We start from the raw sequence: 17,410 nt of genomic DNA on the forward strand, positions 1-17,410 counted from the left end.
CGATTGGGTTGGGGCTGGGGTTGGGGGTATAGGGGGGGGGGCTGGGGCTGGGGGGAGGGGTGTGTGGGGCCAGGGGGTTGGTGGCGTCCGAGGTTAGGTCTTAATGATTGGGGTGTGAGGGGGTGCGAGGGGAGGGGGGCCCGTTGCGGTTGCGGCCTAGAGGTTGTGTGGAGCTCGTCCTCAAGCGACGGGGTCGAGGAAGAAGAGGATGCGGGAGGTGGGGGCGGAATAGCTTTGGGGGAAATAAGGATGAGGGAAGAGGGGGAGATGGACGAGCCGGAATGGCAATGAAACGGTACGGCACTGGTGTTTGGAGGGACCTAAGGGGGTTTCCGTCGGCGCTTTGTTGTGCAGTTTATGAGTGCTGTGCGTCTTCCGTGCGCCGTCTTCCTGATGCGTGCGTTACAGTGTTTTCATGTGTCCTGTTTTTACAAGTTTGGTATCTGTACGTGCGTACGTATGATGAGTGCGATGGTCTATGTACGTGTGTGTCGGAAAGTCTGTATGTGTGCCTGTTGGGTATGCGTGCGCGGATTAAATGTGCACGTGTTCATAGTTTTGCAGGAGTATGTACATGTATGTATGTATGCCTCTTAACGTCTGCGCACCAACACGCGTGTAGTAAAATATGATGTACTACATCCGATGATGATGGTGATGATGATATTTCTGATGCCGCGAAAGGTGTTCCCGGTTCACCTTGGAATTCTGCCACAAGGTGTACGACAACCCATTGTGGGGGGGGCCCCGTGGGGTTATTGCCCCTAGACTGCTCCTATGCCGTACAGCTCGTCCCGGCAACCTTTTTTTCCAGGTGTTCTCATTAGCACGCTATGTACGGTTGTACATTTTCACTGCCGTACTGCGGTTTGGTACTAAACCATGTCCGTATGCAGATGGTCGCGCGAATGCGTGTGCCGGGGGCCGAGTGGCTCTGCCCTTCCGACCCGCCCTCTGGCGCCCACCCCGCGCTCATCCGGCAGCCGCCCGTGTACGTTATTAGATTGACAGGGCCGAGTGGTGGCGGCATGGGAGGTGTTGGATGAAGGCCTTGAGCCCCCTCCCCGTCCGGGTGAGGCCCTCGCCGCTCAAGCCGTACACAAGGGGGGGGGCCCCGGTACATACCGACATACATACCCACTTACATACCCACTTACATACCCACTTACATACCCACTTACATACACACTTACATACCCACTTACATACACACTTACATACACACTTACATACCGACATACATACCCACTTACATACCCACTTACATACACACTTACATACACACTTACATACACACTTACATACCGACATACATACACACTTACATACCCACTTACATACACACTTACATACACACTTACATACACACTTACATACCGACATACATACACACTTACATACCGACATACCACGGAGGAGGGGAGGGGGGTCCAGAGCTTCGGGGTGATGGAGCCTTGTTGGAGCCGGCCCGGGACCATATTGTAGGTATACAGCTGCACGTGTGTATGTGTGTATGTATGTAGTATTATGCGGCGCAACTGCGGCAGCTATCGCAGCCACATGCAGCATGCAGGTTCGGTTGGGTCGAAACGAAGTAGTGTTAGCCTTCTTAGGCTGTGCGGCCCGTACGGCAATATCCCAGTCGCATTGCGGTTCACTTGGGGGTTGGGGCACATCTTTTAAACTGCCTACTACAACTAGTACAACTACCCGCCGCAAGGTGCCTCCGGAGCTTCCGCATTTCATGTATTCCGGTTCCGCCACTTTCGCGTGCGTGTGTGTATGTATGTACCTCCCTTCGCGGCTTGAGGGGTAGGGTCGTTCGTGCTGAGCACGTGCTAGGCATGTCGTGTAGATAAAGAACTTTAATCAATAGATCGTTGAACATTAGTTGCTACTAGAAATAGAACTCTGAGGTATACAGAGTTGTAGAGCGTTGCATTTTTTGTCATGCGGGGGCCCGTAGCTGCCATGCCACGGACTGTAGTGGCGTTGTCGTACACTGCACGGCACGGCGGAGACCGGCATTACCCGACCACCTAATGACGGGCCGCTGCGAATCTACTGCGGGAAACACGTGTGCTCCTCTCTTTTCGTTTGAGAGGGAGGGCATGGCAGACGGCTAAACAATTTGCCTTTTGTGGCTGACACACATACACACAGAGATACACAGTTGGCTCGCCAAACCCCTTCGGAAACGACGGGATGGTCTGGGTAGTTTCTTGCCGTACTCCTGCTGTGTGTGTGTGTGTGTGTCGGAAGCTTCTGGACCCGACCTCATGCCATACGAAATGAACAAGTCCGAAGTGTACGACACACACACAGCAGGAGAAATATTATAATATTATGAGTCCTACCGCTGTAATTTGTTTTCGCATGATTCGGGTAATGCATGCGCCCGCAGCTGATGTCCCTATTTCCCTGACAGCCGCGGCATCATTGCAGAGGTGAGGTGGCAGGAGAACCGCCCGCTAGTTAATTTTAGTAGTGTAGCTGCCGAGTTGTTGTTGCGGCCATAGTTAGCCATGTGTACCCCAGGGCTCCCCGACATGGCCTTTGTCAGCTGCCCAAATCCAACAACATTTCACGCTGCACAGTAACGGTCAGCATCGCAACAACTCAGGGTGCTAGCACAGATACGCAGTGCTTCGCTGTTACGCCTTGGGTGTTAGCTGTTTGAAGCGCAGAGCTGCGACGGTAATGGAATAAGATAAATGATAAAGACTTCATCCCCTTTAGTTCCCCTTTAGATAAAGGTTGCCTCAACACCGGTGCGGGAAGCTGTCAAGGCCTGCTGTGCTGTGCACGTGCGCAGCTCCCGCAACTACTTGCTGCCCCGAGCTTCTTGCCACAGTCTGTGAGAGAAGTTGATTTGTCTGGAATTTCCTCTGCCCATGTAGCATATGATGTATCCTAACTGTTATGCTCTCTCTTTCCAAGAGTGACACCCTTGTTGTGCCCTAGCGTTCTGCTTGTCGCTCAGTGACGTATCTTGTACTAGCCATTGATTTAATGTAATAGTTGCATAACTAAGTTGCGTTCAGCGCGCCAGTATGCAAACAATTCGGGGTGCCCTGCAAGGGCGCCCCACGTCTTCTCATTACCAAGTAATAGGTGGCCATCAAGTACACGGCAGCGCTCCTGGTGAGGCAGCACTTAGCGGCACAGCGCTGCATGCGGTGTAATGTCGCGGGATGCGTGTAATGCCGTGCAAGCAAAGTAACTCAGGAACTTCACAATCGAGCAATAGTTATTTGGATGATGACGCAGCACATAAAAGTCCTTGCGAATGGGCACTGTCGCTAACACGGTTCAAGCGCATCAACTACGGACCACCCAATAGGCAATCGCTCCCTTCGGGCCGCCACTCATTCCCCCAGCTCCCCAAAAGCCAAAATGAGTGGTTCCTGCCACTGACTCACCTACTCAGCAATTGATCCCCCCCCCTGTTTCCACTGCCTACCCCCTTGCTCCTTGCCTCCTAGCCACTTATCCGCAACCCCCATCCGCACCTCCCCCCGCTACCACGCTTCCGGCCGCAGCTTCGAAACCATCTCGCAAACTCGGTCACAGACTTCTTGGCTGGGCCATGTCGGCGCTTGGAATTCGGAAGCGTGTCCTGCAGGTCGCTGAGGCCGTAGTGACGGCGCCATCCACTTCATCCCCGAATGCATCAGCAGAAGCGGAACCAGGTGCAAGAGCAGGCACGGAAACCCCGGGTCGACTCCGGGTGAGTTGGGGGCACTACCCCTCTTTTCAACCCCGTGGGGGTTTCCACGGGACGCTCTACTCCTCCTCCCCCCTTGCTTCCTCAGGAAGCCGCCCCAGGAAAGAGACTCCCTGCACATACAGCACGTACATCTCCCCCCCGGCATAGTACACCCTTCCCGACTCGCGCATCCCGCCGTACCGTCAAGTCCTCCTCCTTTACCCCATCACCCCGATCCCACCCTTCCCCTCAATCGCCGTCAATGGCTTCCCCCTTTCCGTCCCTCCCCGTCAGCGGCTTGTTCCTCCCTCTTTCCCACCCCTCCCCTCTCGCGTCCCTCTTCCCTCCTTCCCCCGGGTTAGGGCACTTTGCGGCGGTTAGTCGCCCGCAGCTGATTCCTCCGATTGCCTCTTACCCCCTGTGTTTCCCCGCCCTTCCTCCCCTCCCCCCTCCCTGCTCATGTGGTCCCCCAAACTCCCCCTTCCCCTCCCCTCCCCCTTCCGCAGGTGGCCATCGTGGGTGATGTCCACGGCTCCTGGCGGGGCGACCGCGAGGCTGCTGCTCTGCGGCTGCTGGCGCCCCACCTGACACTGCTGGTCGGGGACTTCGGCAACGAGGATGTGGAGCTGGTGGGGCGCGTGGCGGCGCTGCCGCTGCGCAAAGCGGTCATACTCGGGAACCACGACGCCTGGGTGGGTGGGTGGGAGGGGAGGGGAGGGGAGGGGAGAGGGAGAGGGAGAGGGAGAGGGGTTGGAGGTACGGCAAAACTGCATGACATCACATCCGGGCACGGGTGGGGGTGTGAGAAATCCGATTATTGAATATGTTCGAGATGAGGAAGGCAAGGGATAGGGGGAGCTAAGACTTACGAAAGGCCTCTTAACGTGCAGTGGATTGGCATTAGGTGTGCGTTGGGGCTCAGGTCCCTGCCTCCCCGGGGGCCCGGTGAGGGGGCCAATACGGCTGTTTCGAGGAGTTGTCTTTGGAGGAGTCCCCTTTCCCTTTCTCAGTGGGTTGCCATATTTCCTACCCCGTTGAAATTAAAACTTACCTACCCTACCTACCCTACCTGTGCTAATACGCCTGATTTACGCCGTTTTAGTTTACGATGACGGGACGAGCAGCCAGCCAGGCGCGGCGAGGTGCCGTACAGCAGACACTGAGTGCCGCGGACATGCTGGCGGCGAGGGCACGTGGCGGCGGCGCCGCAGCGGCGGCAACAGCAGCGACGCCAGGGGGCCAGCAGAACTGCGTACGGCAGCAGCTGGCGCTACTGGGTGACAACCACGTAGGGTACGGCACCATGCCGCTGGACGAGCAGGGCTACACGGTGGTGGGTGCGAGGCCCTTCTCTAAGGTGGGTGGGCTCGGGGGGCTAACGCTGCGGTGGTGGGAGTGGGGGGTGCTCCAGGGAAGCCAGTGACCCATGGGACAGCTAGAGCAGCACGACAACGGAGAACAGAACACTCGGGAGTATTATCCCCCCCCCCCCGGGGGGAGGGGTAGCCATTCGGGGTTTTGGGTTTCGTGTTGTTGCACAAACTTCATGCGACTGGAGGTTTGTGGAGATTGGGACCAACCGAATCCAAAACGTTTTGCCGTCCGGGCCGCTGGCTTGCTGGATTACAAAACTCGGTGGTTACCCGTCCAGGGGGGAAAGCTGTACGACCTACCTTTGGGGGGGAAGCGAGTTGGGGTTGAGGGGAAAGGGGAGGGGTTGGGGGGGGAAGAGGCGTCGGTGGTCGGGAGAGAAGGGCGTCGCGAAGGGGAGCATGGGGATGGGGCTGCTCAGAGCGAAGTCAGTCAGGTGACATGCAGACAGACAGAGTGACTGACGTACTTAACAACTAACCGTATGTGGGGTTTTCTCGGTGTGTGTGGCGGTGGGGGTGGGTTATTGGAGGGGCGCAGGGCGGCAAGAACTTCTCGAGCATTCGGGACTTCATGGACGACCTGTACGGCGTAAAGAGCATGGAAGAGAGTGCAGAACGTATCGTACAGGTACGGCACCGTATGGCTAGTGGGAAAGGAATAGGTGGTGGCGGCTGGGAGCGTAGAGGGCGCAGCGCGCTTGCACACGCATGCAAATATGATGTGTGGAACAGGGGGCCATATCTTCACCCGTGGCCGCTACCTGGCGAAACCCTGCCTTCCCCGGTATCTCGGGGCACCCTCATCCAGTCACCCTAGCCAGCTTCTCAGAGGATCGCTCAGGTTCCCCACCCACTACCAGCATCCAACGGAATCTGCCGGATCGACAACGGCCCAACTCCATTCCTGGTCGGCTCGCAGGTTGGCTTCATCCCAGGTCACCACCGTCCATCAACTAGGGGCACTTTACCTTCCACCATAAGGAAGGATTTTCGACTCTGACGGGTCTCGATCCCGGAATCTCCCGCGGGCAATGGTCCGTGCCTTACCAGTAGTGCCTAACCTATATATAATAAATATGTATGTATGTATGTATGAATGAATGACGCGCGATGACAATCGACATCGACCAATTGGCGAGGGGGCGGCCCAACCAGGTTTCTCCTCCGTACAGTTGGTCTGCCTGCATGTCTGTCTGTCTGTGTCTATGACGGAGAAGCGAGATAGCGAATCAATGGAGGCGGCCGACAATTAAAAGCGCGGCCGTTGGGACGGGGGGGCTGCCAGAATATAAAACACAACCCTGCCAAGCTCGACCCGAGCCCCCCACTCCGCCTATCTCTGGTATCAGCATCATCGTCTGTGGTTCGTCTTCCCCCGCCCCGCCCACGTCCGCAGGTAGCCCAGTCGGCTCCAGCCCATCACACCCTCATTGTGGTGGGCCACAACGGACCCGCGGGTCTGGGCAGCCGCCACTTCGACATTTGCGGAGTGGACTGGGAGAGCGGCGCGGGTGACCACGGGGACCCGGACCTGCAGGTGGGGCCGGGGGGGGGAGGGGGAGGGGGAGGGGGAGGGGGAGGGGGAGGGGGTGAAGAACCCTGCGGCGGCTTGCAGGCTGGTTGAGCGGCCAGGATGGAGAGGGGGGGGAGGGGGAGATAGAGTTCTATGGGTGTGAGTGTCGACATGCCGTGGGCGAGTCGTATGTTCCGAGTGGGAACGTACCTTTGTTACTGTGTATGTGCGAATGCGTGTGTTTGAGTATGTGAGTGAGTGGTGAGGGGAAATCCAGTGGGGGCACATCCGGCCCGCACCTGACGGAGGTCACTAAGTCCCGCAGCCCGCAGTTCCCCTCCTGTCCTACCAATCCAATACCCGAGTGAACCTGACGATAACTCCAACTACCAACTTAAAACTACCAATTCCCAACTGCCCCCAGGCTGCCCTTGCCACCCTCCACCGAGCCGGTCGCCGGGTGGCTCTGGTCACATTCGGCCACATGCACCACACACTGCATGCCGCCAATAGCAAGGGCCGCGCCTCCCGGCTGCGGCGCATGGTGGCACTGGATCCAGCGACCGGTACCGTCTTCCTCAATGCGGCGACTGTCCCACGGGTCACTCCGGCGCCCACAACCCCAGTTACCGTTGCTGCTGCGGGCAGATCCGCACCGCCAGCAGTGCCACCTCCTTCACGTTGCGCCCCACCGCCCACCTCACCCAAGAGATACGGGTCCGGCAGGAGGGCGAGGAGAGCGGCCAAGGCAGCGGTGGCGGCGGCCGCGGTCGCGGCGGCGGCGGCGGCAGCTCCGTCCGCGCACAGCGACGGTTTTGAGCCGGCTACGCTGCATCACTTCATGGTGGCGGAGCTGGAGGGCGGGGAGGTGGTTGCGGCGCGGGATGTGTGGGTGCAGGTGACGCCGGTGACGGAAGATACGGCCGCGGCGGTCCTGGAGGCTGCTTCTGCAGCTGTGGAAGAGAGGACTGGCGGTGAAGTGGAGAGTGGGGATGAAGCGGGGGCGGAGCGGACGAGTGACGGCAGCGCCGCCGCAGTGGAAGCGGGGCCCCGCCAGATCGACGACTTCGTAGTTCAAGTAGTTCGTGATCGTGTAGTCTTGTGTACGGTGGCGGGCGCAAATGGCGGCATTGTGAAGTTTGTTTGGAATGCCCAGGACGAAATGTACGAGCCGCACGTGTTTAATAGGGAGGAGGCGGCGCCGCGCAGGGCGGACGATTGCGGTGGTGGTGAGGAGGTGCTGGTGGCAGCTGCACCGGGTGACGGCCCAGAGCTGAGCGCAGCGGCGCCGGTGGCGGCGGGCGAGCCGATGGCGGCTGCAGTGACTTCAGGCTTGGCTCGGTGACGGAGTCTTGACTCTGTGCGGGGGTAGCGTGAGCACCAGGAGCGTTTTAACCCATTTTGCACGCGCGCGTGTGTGTGTGTGTGTGTGTGTGTGTGTGTGTGTGTGTGTGTGTGTCTCCGGAGCCCGCGTCACGTCACTTTATGACAAGTGGCGGTCATTCTGCTGTGCCTGGGTACGCCGTGTAATGGCGCCTGAGGGTCCACCACCCCTGTCTGGCACTGATAGGCGGTTTCTGGTCCAGGAGCAGCACTGCTGGTCCACCACCCCGCGCACATGACAACCGCTGACAAGCGGCCTTCCTCTCGATTAGCCGGGACTGGAGCTCAGGCAGGTACGTGCAATGAAGGGCTGTGGCTATGATGGATCTCGGTAGTTCAACTGAGCCGGGATAGCGCCAGAACCAATCGTACTTGGCAGGTCCGCTATTTGCGTTGGGCCAGGAAACCGGCAGACACGCCGTGTGCTTGCTGACCAAGATGACTCACAGGCAACCTCTGGCAACCACACCACATCACAGTGTACCGTACGAACCTCCGAAAGTAACCCCCCCGGGTGGGATCCCCGGGAAGGTCTGCCGTGACCTGCACATCATACAGGTCATATACTTCTTCGGAACGTACGACAAGAGGTTACAGTCACTAAGTCCAAGTCACTTAACACAAATCTCAAGAGCTGGTTGTTGCTCCCCCATACCAGGAGGCAACATTAGTATATTGCGCAACAAACACACCCCTCGTGAAGGGAAGGAGAGTGGCACCTTACAGAAGCCGGGGTGCACCCAGGGGAGAGCAACCTGGCCATCCACCGGGTCGCCACCAGCCAGAACGATTTAGAGATCTATCCATTGAGATGCCGGTGAGATCGGCGAACCCGAAAGGCTGGACAGCTGCATGTGTGCCTGTTACATACTGATCTAACCGTATACCCCAACGGGAGCAACCAACGAAGCATTCCATCATTGGAGGGGCGTTATATCGGTCAGAGTTCTAACCGTTTTCCCTTATCATCGCAAGGCGCCGTTATCTGTTCGAATCCTTTAGCAGCCAAACAGCTTAAATGCCAAGTAACCTAAGTTCCACCGAGCGCATGCTCTACAGCTGCGAGATCAACCAATGCACTCACACCGGTGCCAATCGCCACCACGCTATCATTGCAAATCCTGCCGCCGCCCGGTTTCGTTATCCAACCACCATCTGGTATACAGCCTGGTCCAGCCCCTACGCACGAGTTTTACTCCGCCACTGCTCTGCGACAGTGTAAAGATCTTCTTGGTGAGCTCCTACTCCGGCCGCCCAGCGGTGCACTGGAGGAACCCAGTGTTTCCTGCATTCGGCACCCGACCAATTTCACCCGGGGGGAACAGCGTTGGATTGCGATCCTACATCGTCCCATCCTGATATCGTCTCTAGATTTTGAAATGCAATTTGCCGATTACCTAGCCCGGTGCCCTTCAAATTTGAGCTACGCCGGTGTGGGGTTTATGTGTGTGTGTGTGTCAAGGGGTTTCCACACGCGTTGTTTCCCTATGGCATAAAAGGGGGTGTATTGCTCATGCACTTTTATGGCAGGAGATAACCGATGCGCTGACCAACCCGGAATGGGAGGGTTAGGGAGCCTCGATGCTATAACTGTTTTATTTCCTGGAGTGCAATATTTGGGGCGGAATACCGCAAGAAGTCGTGGGGGTAAAGGAGCGTGTTGACTAGTTGTTGAGCAGACCTCTTCCCGAACGAGCGGTGACAACGGCACTAAGGGAGCGTTTGATGAGTGGCTGGGACCATGCGCGTCTGACTGTCTTGCCAGAGGAGTACCCATCGGATGGGATACAACCGGGAGTACAGATGGTGAAGTATAAACACTGGATGAGGCTGCCCTTTTCGGGAGCTGCAGCTGTCATGTGGCTACGATTTTCACTCTTGTTCAATTTATCGTCAGCTAACGCAGTTTTGTTTAAATAGTCTGGCTAGGGGGCCACACCCTCACTCGTCGTACACACAAGTCCTAGCTCCGCTAGCTCCGAAGTTACGACATGGTCTCACACGCGTTTCAAACGCTCGTTAACTGACTTCATAACATTACAACCCGAGTCAAGGCAAAACCTTCCCCGCACAGGATACCGGCCTAAATGTGGCGCACGACACCTGCGACTGCCGGTCTAAGGAACCGGGATACAACCAAACTCATCAAGTATACCCGAGTAAACCAAAAAGATATTACCAAACACGCTGAACGCAACGCATGCAACGCGGACAGATCTCACGATGCGCCCGAACCGAAAAGGGTACGCAAACAAGAATCCAGAACACAGAACACAGAAACCCAAACTCTGTTGATTACACAATAACCCAAGTACTGAAGCTCGAAGGTACAGAGTACACGAAACACACGTCATCCGAAATGAAACAGGAGTCAAGACACTACGCACTCACAAAACGAACTCAGATAACCCAAACTCGAAATACACGTGGCATGCCACACATCCTACACGCAGCGCTAGGTTAACAGGAAATGCACGATCCGCGGGGCGTGCTCCGGAAACTTCGCTCAGAACCAGGCCTAGCGGTCTGACAGCTTAAAAGAGGTCCACGATGGGTTCGCCAGGGCAGCACGAAGCGCTGGTAGGCTGCGGACGGCATCATACGGTTCCCAGGACGTGTCACGACCACTGGTCGCAGACCACTGCACTAGGAACATGACGGACGGGCGACCACGCTTGTTGTAACCTAGGCGAACGGCAGTAACGGTAATGCCGGTGCTGTCATATGGGGACTCCAGCGTGATGGGGACGGCGGGTGGGGCCAGTGGGCGGTTGGGGAAGAGCGCGGGATCGTTGTCCGCCCAAGGAAGCAGGCGTGAGACGTGGAAGACGGGATGGATACGACCGACGGTAGGAGGGAGTTGAATGCGATAGGCAACCGGGGAAATGACGGCGCTAATGGTGAAGAGACCGATATAGCGAGGGTGGAGTTTGGCGGATGGGTAGCCGGGTAAGGTGAGGTTAGCGATGGTCTCCAACTTGGAAGGTGAGGTTTCGGCGGTGTTGGTTTGCGGCGGCAGTGTAAACGGACTTTGGCGGCTTCCAGTTCTGTGGGGATGGTGGTATGGATCTCGCGAATGTGGGTATGGAGATCAGCGGCAACAGTGTGAGCGGGTGTGGATAGAGGGGTGTTAACAGTGTTGCCAACTTGCCATAGTAGTGCTCAGTTTCGTTACACGAAGGCTGACACTGTAGTCCCAAGTGTCAACTGATCCGAAGGTACCCAACTGCCTATGTTCAGGTCGCTCACATATGTACGAACGTTACCACCCTAACCGCCACAAACTCAAGCAGCGCACTTCCCTTGCCATCAGTTCTGCACTGTCCGAAAACGGTTCCGGTATTGCTCCCCGAGCAATCCTGCGGTCTATGCACAACAAAAGCTGGCCTAGGCAACCAGCGAAGTTGCTGCCAAGTCACTCGTCGCTCTCTCTGGGGTCACATCAAATGGCGGTGTAAAACCAAGAAACGCTCGCGCTCATGCCCAATATCGTCATGTCACTAAAAAAAATGCAGTCAAATGCTTTGCACGCCCAGCCACTCCACGACGACCGGCCGAAAGGGCACGAAGGACCTGTGCCTAGACGGCCTTGCGCCTTATCTCTACAGTTGCAATCTGCATCCGTCAAGTAATTCAGAGTTCGTCCTTCGCCTCAGCATCAGTTGCGGCCTCTGTGGCCGCTGGTTCCTCGGCTGCATCGTCATCCTCCAGCTGCACGTCCAGAGACTCCACTCCTAGGTTGCCCTTGAGGACACTGTACACGCGCTGCGAGAACGACTTCGCGTCATCTGGAATAAACCCGGACTCCAGCAGCGCTGTCTCGTACAGAATGCGCGCAGTGGCAACGGTGGTCTCGTCCACTGTGTCCTCCGAGGCAGCGGCAAGCTTGTCCTTGAGTGCCACAATCAATGGGTGCCTGGAGGGGCATACAAACAGTTTTTGAAGGGGATACAACTTCGTTCAACTGTTGTTCAACAAGTATGAAAACGAGTCGGAATTGAGTGATCAGCATACGGCTTAGTTACGGTAGTACCGGTAGCACGGACCACCTCTTGTCCCCAGGTGTCGTGGTGGGCCAGCGCGTCAGGTACGTGTTCAGGAATTTCCCAACCTACGCCTAGGAGTGGCGCTGACGCATGTTTGTACTAAACACTTCGTACTGCTGTATGCGTATACATGCAACGTACCGTGGATTGATCTCCAGAACGCGCTGGCCAGGCGTGAACGAGCCGGCTGAGCGTGAGAAGGCCTGTGCGCGCATAATGCGCTCCATGTTGGCGGATTGGCCGTACTTGCCGGAAACCACCACGCACGGGGTCGTTGCCAGGCGGTTGGAGACCTGCGGTTGTAGTAAAACGACGGTTTTAGTAACGCGACGGAACATGTCATGCCTTGAACTAATTGCTGGTGCCGATGAATCCAGGTACATTCATTCCCTACCTTGACGGTCTGCAGGCGGGAGTCCTCAATAACCTTCTTCCACCACTTTGTCAGGTCCTTGAACTCCTCCTTCAACTCCTGTGCGGATGAGCAGGAAAACGATTAACATGTAGAGCGTCCGGTAATGCATGAACCAGCGCTTCAAGGTGCTCCTACACATTCTGCGCAACCTGCCATCCGAATCCCACGGCATGGCTACCTGAACCATGTGCAGCTTGCGCCTTACAGTGCTCAAGCACACCTACGCTTGGAGACCCTAAGCATGCTGCCCTTGGTTTGAGGCAGCACCGTCAAGTGGACCTACCACCATTGAATTGGTCCGCTCCCTAATATTTACGGGCAAGAGACGACATTTTGAGCGCTCACGCCCGTCCCAAACCCTAAAAACACACCTTGTCCTTCTTCTTCTCCACCTCGTCTTTGTCCGACAGCTTCAGGTCGTCCTTCGACGCGTTGACGAACTTCTTATCGTCGTAGTCCAGCAGGTGACCCATCACGTACTCGTCCAGCACGTCCGTGAAGTAAATCACTTCGTAGCCCTTGCGGAGCAGCCGCTCAAGGTGCGGGCTGCTGGCCACCTCCTCTTTGCTGGCGCCTGCATGCAAACGTCATCATGTCGTTCTTAAGCAAGGCAATCAGCAGCGCGACAATAACACGTTAATCGTCTCAGGCACATGACGTCACACATGTGATGCCAGCGATTGGAAAGCAAACATACCAAACGATACCCCTACCAAGAGCCGCTAATAAGCTGAAACAAAATGTGGACATAAACGAGACGGACGGCTCACCTGCCAGGTAATAGATGCTCTTCTGGCCCTCCTTCATGCGGCTGACGTACTCGTCCAGGGTGGTCAGCTTGTCACCGCTCTTGGAGGTGTACACGCGCAGCAGCTTAGCCAGACGGTTGCGATGGGTCGTGTCCTCGATAATACCCAGCTTGATGGAGCGGCCAAACTGCTCCCAGAACTTGCCGTACTGGCCACAATCCTTCTCTGACGGCTTGCCCTCGGTTTCACCCTTCTCTGCAGTCCAAACGAATTGCAGCCCCATGAGTAGAAGGTAAACACCCTTTCATTCCTAAAATGGCGGATTCTTAGCCATATCCTACCACCACACAGCATATCATGCCGCCCCTCGTGCCCTGACGATGCATACCAGCTTCATCGACATTGGTCACAGGTGCTCAAAAAATCTGAAGTGACCGTAAGTGAGAAGCAATAGAGACTCACCGTCCATGTCCTTGCACTTGACTTCGGTCTCGGCCATCTTCTTGATGAGGTCAAGGACCTTGCGGACCACCTACAGATGTCGGATACATAGTCATTTGCGAAGGGCCTTGACTCAATACAGCTTGTATACATTATAAACCTTGTCTATTTTTAGCTAATCATACCGTAGTGCCAGTGTCAAGAGTTGATAACATACCTAAATATACACTTGCAAACTTCGCAAGTTCCTTGCAAGCTAACCGACAAGAGGTGTTCACGAATTGCAGGTGGCGGCCCCTAGGGTGTACCACCCATCTGCCAGGCCCTACCTTCTTCTTAATGGTCTTAAGTGCCGCCTCTTGCTGCAGCATCTCGCGGGACACGTTCAGTGGCAGCGTGTCGCTGTCCACAATACCTTTCACGAAGGAGAGGTACCTGCAAGTGGAGATTGAAGGCGCAAAGCGTCACACGTTGACTAATTCTTGGGTGGGGGCACAGGTGGATGACGCACGCGGGACAACGTACCCTACTGATCACTGAAACCTGCTCACAATTCGACACAAACACCGGAACAGTAATTGCATCGCGATACGTGCTAGCGCACCTGGGGATAAGCTCCTTCATGTCATCGCTGATAAACACACGGCGCACGTACAGCTTGAGGCCGTTCTGGGCCTTCTCGTAGTACTTGTCATAGAAATCATACGGAGAGAACGACGGGATGTATAGAATCGAGCGGAACTCCACGTCGCCCTCGGCACGGAAATGCGTATACGCCAGAGCATCAGAGTAGTCCTGAAGCGCGTCCAAGGAAAACGGAGGGCCAGGTCAATGGAATGGTTGAGGGCCATAGCGCAGTCCGCATGCAGATCAAGCACATACCCTTTCCCCTACCTTGGAGACGGCCTTGTAGAACTTCTGGTACTCCTCCTCAGTGACCTCCGATGGCTTGCGCAGCCAAATGGCCTTATTGTCATTCAGAAGCTCCCATTCCATGCGCTTCTCCCTAAAAGAAAGAACGCGATTGAAAGGGGTGAGGAAAACCATGTCCAAACCCGTGCTTGCCGTACTTCTGGGTCTCGCATTGTGCCGTGAAATGCAACCTGTCTTCAGTACGATTGCAGAACCAATCACATAATGCGTCTCTCTTCCGCCTTACGTGGTATTACAGGGCTTGTGCCCTTTCACTCTGTAGGATCACCCACCCATGAAATCTTTCGTAACCGGAAAGGTGGCATTGTTTGCTGTACTGTTTAGCACAATGAAGTCCATGTTGGAATTGTGCACGGGTGCACTTGCACCAGTCTATCCGTCCTCGCGCCCCGCAAGAAGAAATTCCTCTTTTGGACTTCACCGCTAAAGAGAGCCACGTTCGGCTCATGCTGCCGGGCATGGAAGCCCAGAATAGCACCCCACAGCGAGTTGGCACTGTGATTCACTAACTAAAGTAAAAACACACCAACCCATTTCCCTCCGCTTACTTGCGAGTTGCCTTTAGCTTCTCAGCCTCCTCCTTCGTCTCCTCCTCGTCATCCTCGGCGCCCTCCTCTGCAGGCCACAGCATGCAGGCAAATTTAAAGCACATGACAACGCTATTTATCATGCAGTGCGTCGGCTGTTATGTAGGCGCATCACTGTTGAATCCGACCATTTATACCAGTGACGGCGAACGGCGCAAGTAGCAGTTATTACTGGCCGGCGCCGGCACGGCCAATTTCAAGAATACGTTCGGTAAAGATATGACAGTTAGTGCTCGCCCGTGTCTCGCATGCCAGGGAGATGTCACCTACCCTCCTCCTCTTCCTCCTCGGCTTCTGCCTCCGCCTTGTCCTCCTCCTTGGCTTCCTCCGCCTCCTCCTCAACAGGCACCTCGACCTCCTTCTCAGCTTGTAGGTAGATCGGGAAGTTGATGAACTCGCTGTACCGCTGCACCAGCTCCTTGAGCTTGGCCTCGTTGGCGTACTCCTGAAGAAACCCAGGAACCGGACCCAAGTCCCCGTCAATAATGGCGATGCGTCTATTACTTACAACCGATGGGATCCATAAGGGAATCGTACTCGGGTGCCACCTCATGCGCCGGAACCTTATTATGTGAAAGATGTAATATCATAGCTGTACTCACCTGCGCCTCCTCCTTCAGGTGGATCTTGATGAGCGTGCCGCGACCCAGGGGCTCGTTCTCCGTGTCCTCGCTAATCGAGAAGCTACCGTCGGCTGTGCTGGCCCAGATGTACCTGACAGATCATGTGCATGGGCGCGGGACAGCAGTGGGTTTGATGCGAAACAGCTGCTAAATTTGATTCATTCTAGTTTGGCTTCCATATCTTAACCACGGCAAACACAAGGGTCACAGAATGGGCCACACCGTACGTTCAAGGAGGCTGACTGACCGGTGGAATCAAAAGCACATGTGGAAATGAACACTTCCTGCCTGATGAACACTTACTGCTTGTCGTCATTGTGTTTGGAAACCACTTCGACGTAGTCGGCCACCAGGTACACGGAATAGAAGCCCACACCGAACTGGCCGATTAAGTTCATGTCGCCTCCCTTCTGCATCTGCTCCAGGAAAGCTGCACAGACATGGACGGAAAGGAAGAGGGACGCCTTCGTCGGGGGCCGAGAGAAGAAGCTGGTGAGGACCAACCGCGGAGCCTAGCTGCTGTTTTATATTTAGGCAACCGACGGGGATGTTGGTGACAAAGGAAACACATCGCGATTATTAACATAGCAAGACTTGGAGGGCCGGTGGAGGGAGGTACAGATAATGATGTGCATGCTGCCGCGCATAGGCCCCAGGGAGAACGGCACATTTCCAGCACCCATACCCGTTACCCACCTGAAGTGCCTGACTTGGCAATGGTACCCAGGTTCTTGACCAGGTCGTCCTTGGTCATACCAATACCCCGGTCGCGAATGTTCAACGTCCTGGAGGCGGCGTCCAGCCAGATTTTGATATCCAAATTGGCCGCCTCCCCCTCTCCCAACTGCGCCTTGTCCGTCAAAGACAAGAAACGAATCTTGTCCAGGGCGTCCGACGCGTTGGAGATGAGCTCACGAAGGAAGATATCCTTATTGGAGTACAGGGAGTTGATAATAATGTCCATCAGACGTGACACCTCCGCCTGGAATGCAAACTGCTCCGCGCCCGAGCGCAGGCGGTTAGCAGTGTTCGACATGCTCTCCTTCTCCCTGCGACATAACACAAATTACGGTTTTCAGAACAACCATGGCGCAGCAGCATCAATCACCTTGCCAATGTTCCACACCACATGCCAAGTAACCGACGAGACAGCGCACCTATGGATGGAGGTCGCATCTGTGGTCGTGGCGTGACCCGACGAGACTCCATTGTCAACCTTCGGTGCCGCAGTTGCATCAATGCTGGTGTCGGCAAAGCATGCTGCAAGTAGATCACCATAGTGTGAATCAAAACGAGCTTCCGAGGCACACAACGTTTCAGCGCTGCGCTTTGCTGCTCCTCACATACCTGGAAAAGCGCTTAGCGCCAGGGCGGCCACCAGCACAAGCGTGGTGGCCCTACGATTCATCCTAAGAAGTAGACTAACTTCGGCCAACCGACGGGCAGTGATCTAGTACCTCAATAGTGATACCACAATCGCCTTCTCCGCGGTACTACTGATAGACGGTAATATATAGCCTTCTAGAAGGAACGAGGAACAGCAAGCCCAATTTGTCTTCAACGTGTCCCGTCGAAGACACCGGGTCATCGTACGGAAACCTTCTTACATGGAATTACATGTAAAGGACATGGTGTCTC

General features: G+C 55.8%; 2 protein-coding genes across 2 annotated transcripts; one reads left to right on the forward strand and one right to left on the reverse strand.

The window, feature by feature from the left end:
- Window positions 1-4,212: 4,212 nt before the first annotated feature.
- On the forward strand, window positions 4,213-7,490 carry VOLCADRAFT_32158 (uncharacterized protein; the record flags this gene model as incomplete). Its single annotated transcript, XM_002949529.1, has 6 exons — window positions 4,213-4,405; window positions 4,933-5,066; window positions 5,621-5,710; window positions 6,479-6,619; window positions 7,020-7,220; window positions 7,416-7,490. Coding segments are annotated over 6 exons (834 nt in total), but the record flags the coding sequence as incomplete, so codon positions are not given.
- A 3,645-nt stretch (window positions 7,491-11,135) lies between these two features.
- Window positions 11,136-17,270, reverse strand: VOLCADRAFT_80696 (uncharacterized protein). Its single transcript, XM_002949647.1, has 16 exons — window positions 17,120-17,270; window positions 16,930-17,032; window positions 16,469-16,821; window positions 16,076-16,202; window positions 15,752-15,863; window positions 15,420-15,594; window positions 15,111-15,177; window positions 14,524-14,635; window positions 14,234-14,424; window positions 13,959-14,064; window positions 13,651-13,720; window positions 13,210-13,443; window positions 12,811-13,013; window positions 12,419-12,496; window positions 12,166-12,317; window positions 11,136-11,894 (listed from the first exon to the last, which is right to left on the reverse strand). Exons 1-16 carry the CDS (start codon window positions 17,178-17,180, stop codon window positions 11,612-11,614), a joined length of 2,427 nt encoding a protein of 808 aa, XP_002949693.1. The 5' UTR covers window positions 17,181-17,270; the 3' UTR covers window positions 11,136-11,611.
- Window positions 17,271-17,410: the final 140 nt, after the last annotated feature.

The sequence above is a fragment of the Volvox carteri genome, assembly GCF_000143455.1.
Source record: "Volvox carteri f. nagariensis unplaced genomic scaffold VOLCAscaffold_15, whole genome shotgun sequence".
Classification (NCBI taxonomy): domain Eukaryota; kingdom Viridiplantae; phylum Chlorophyta; class Chlorophyceae; order Chlamydomonadales; family Volvocaceae; genus Volvox; species Volvox carteri.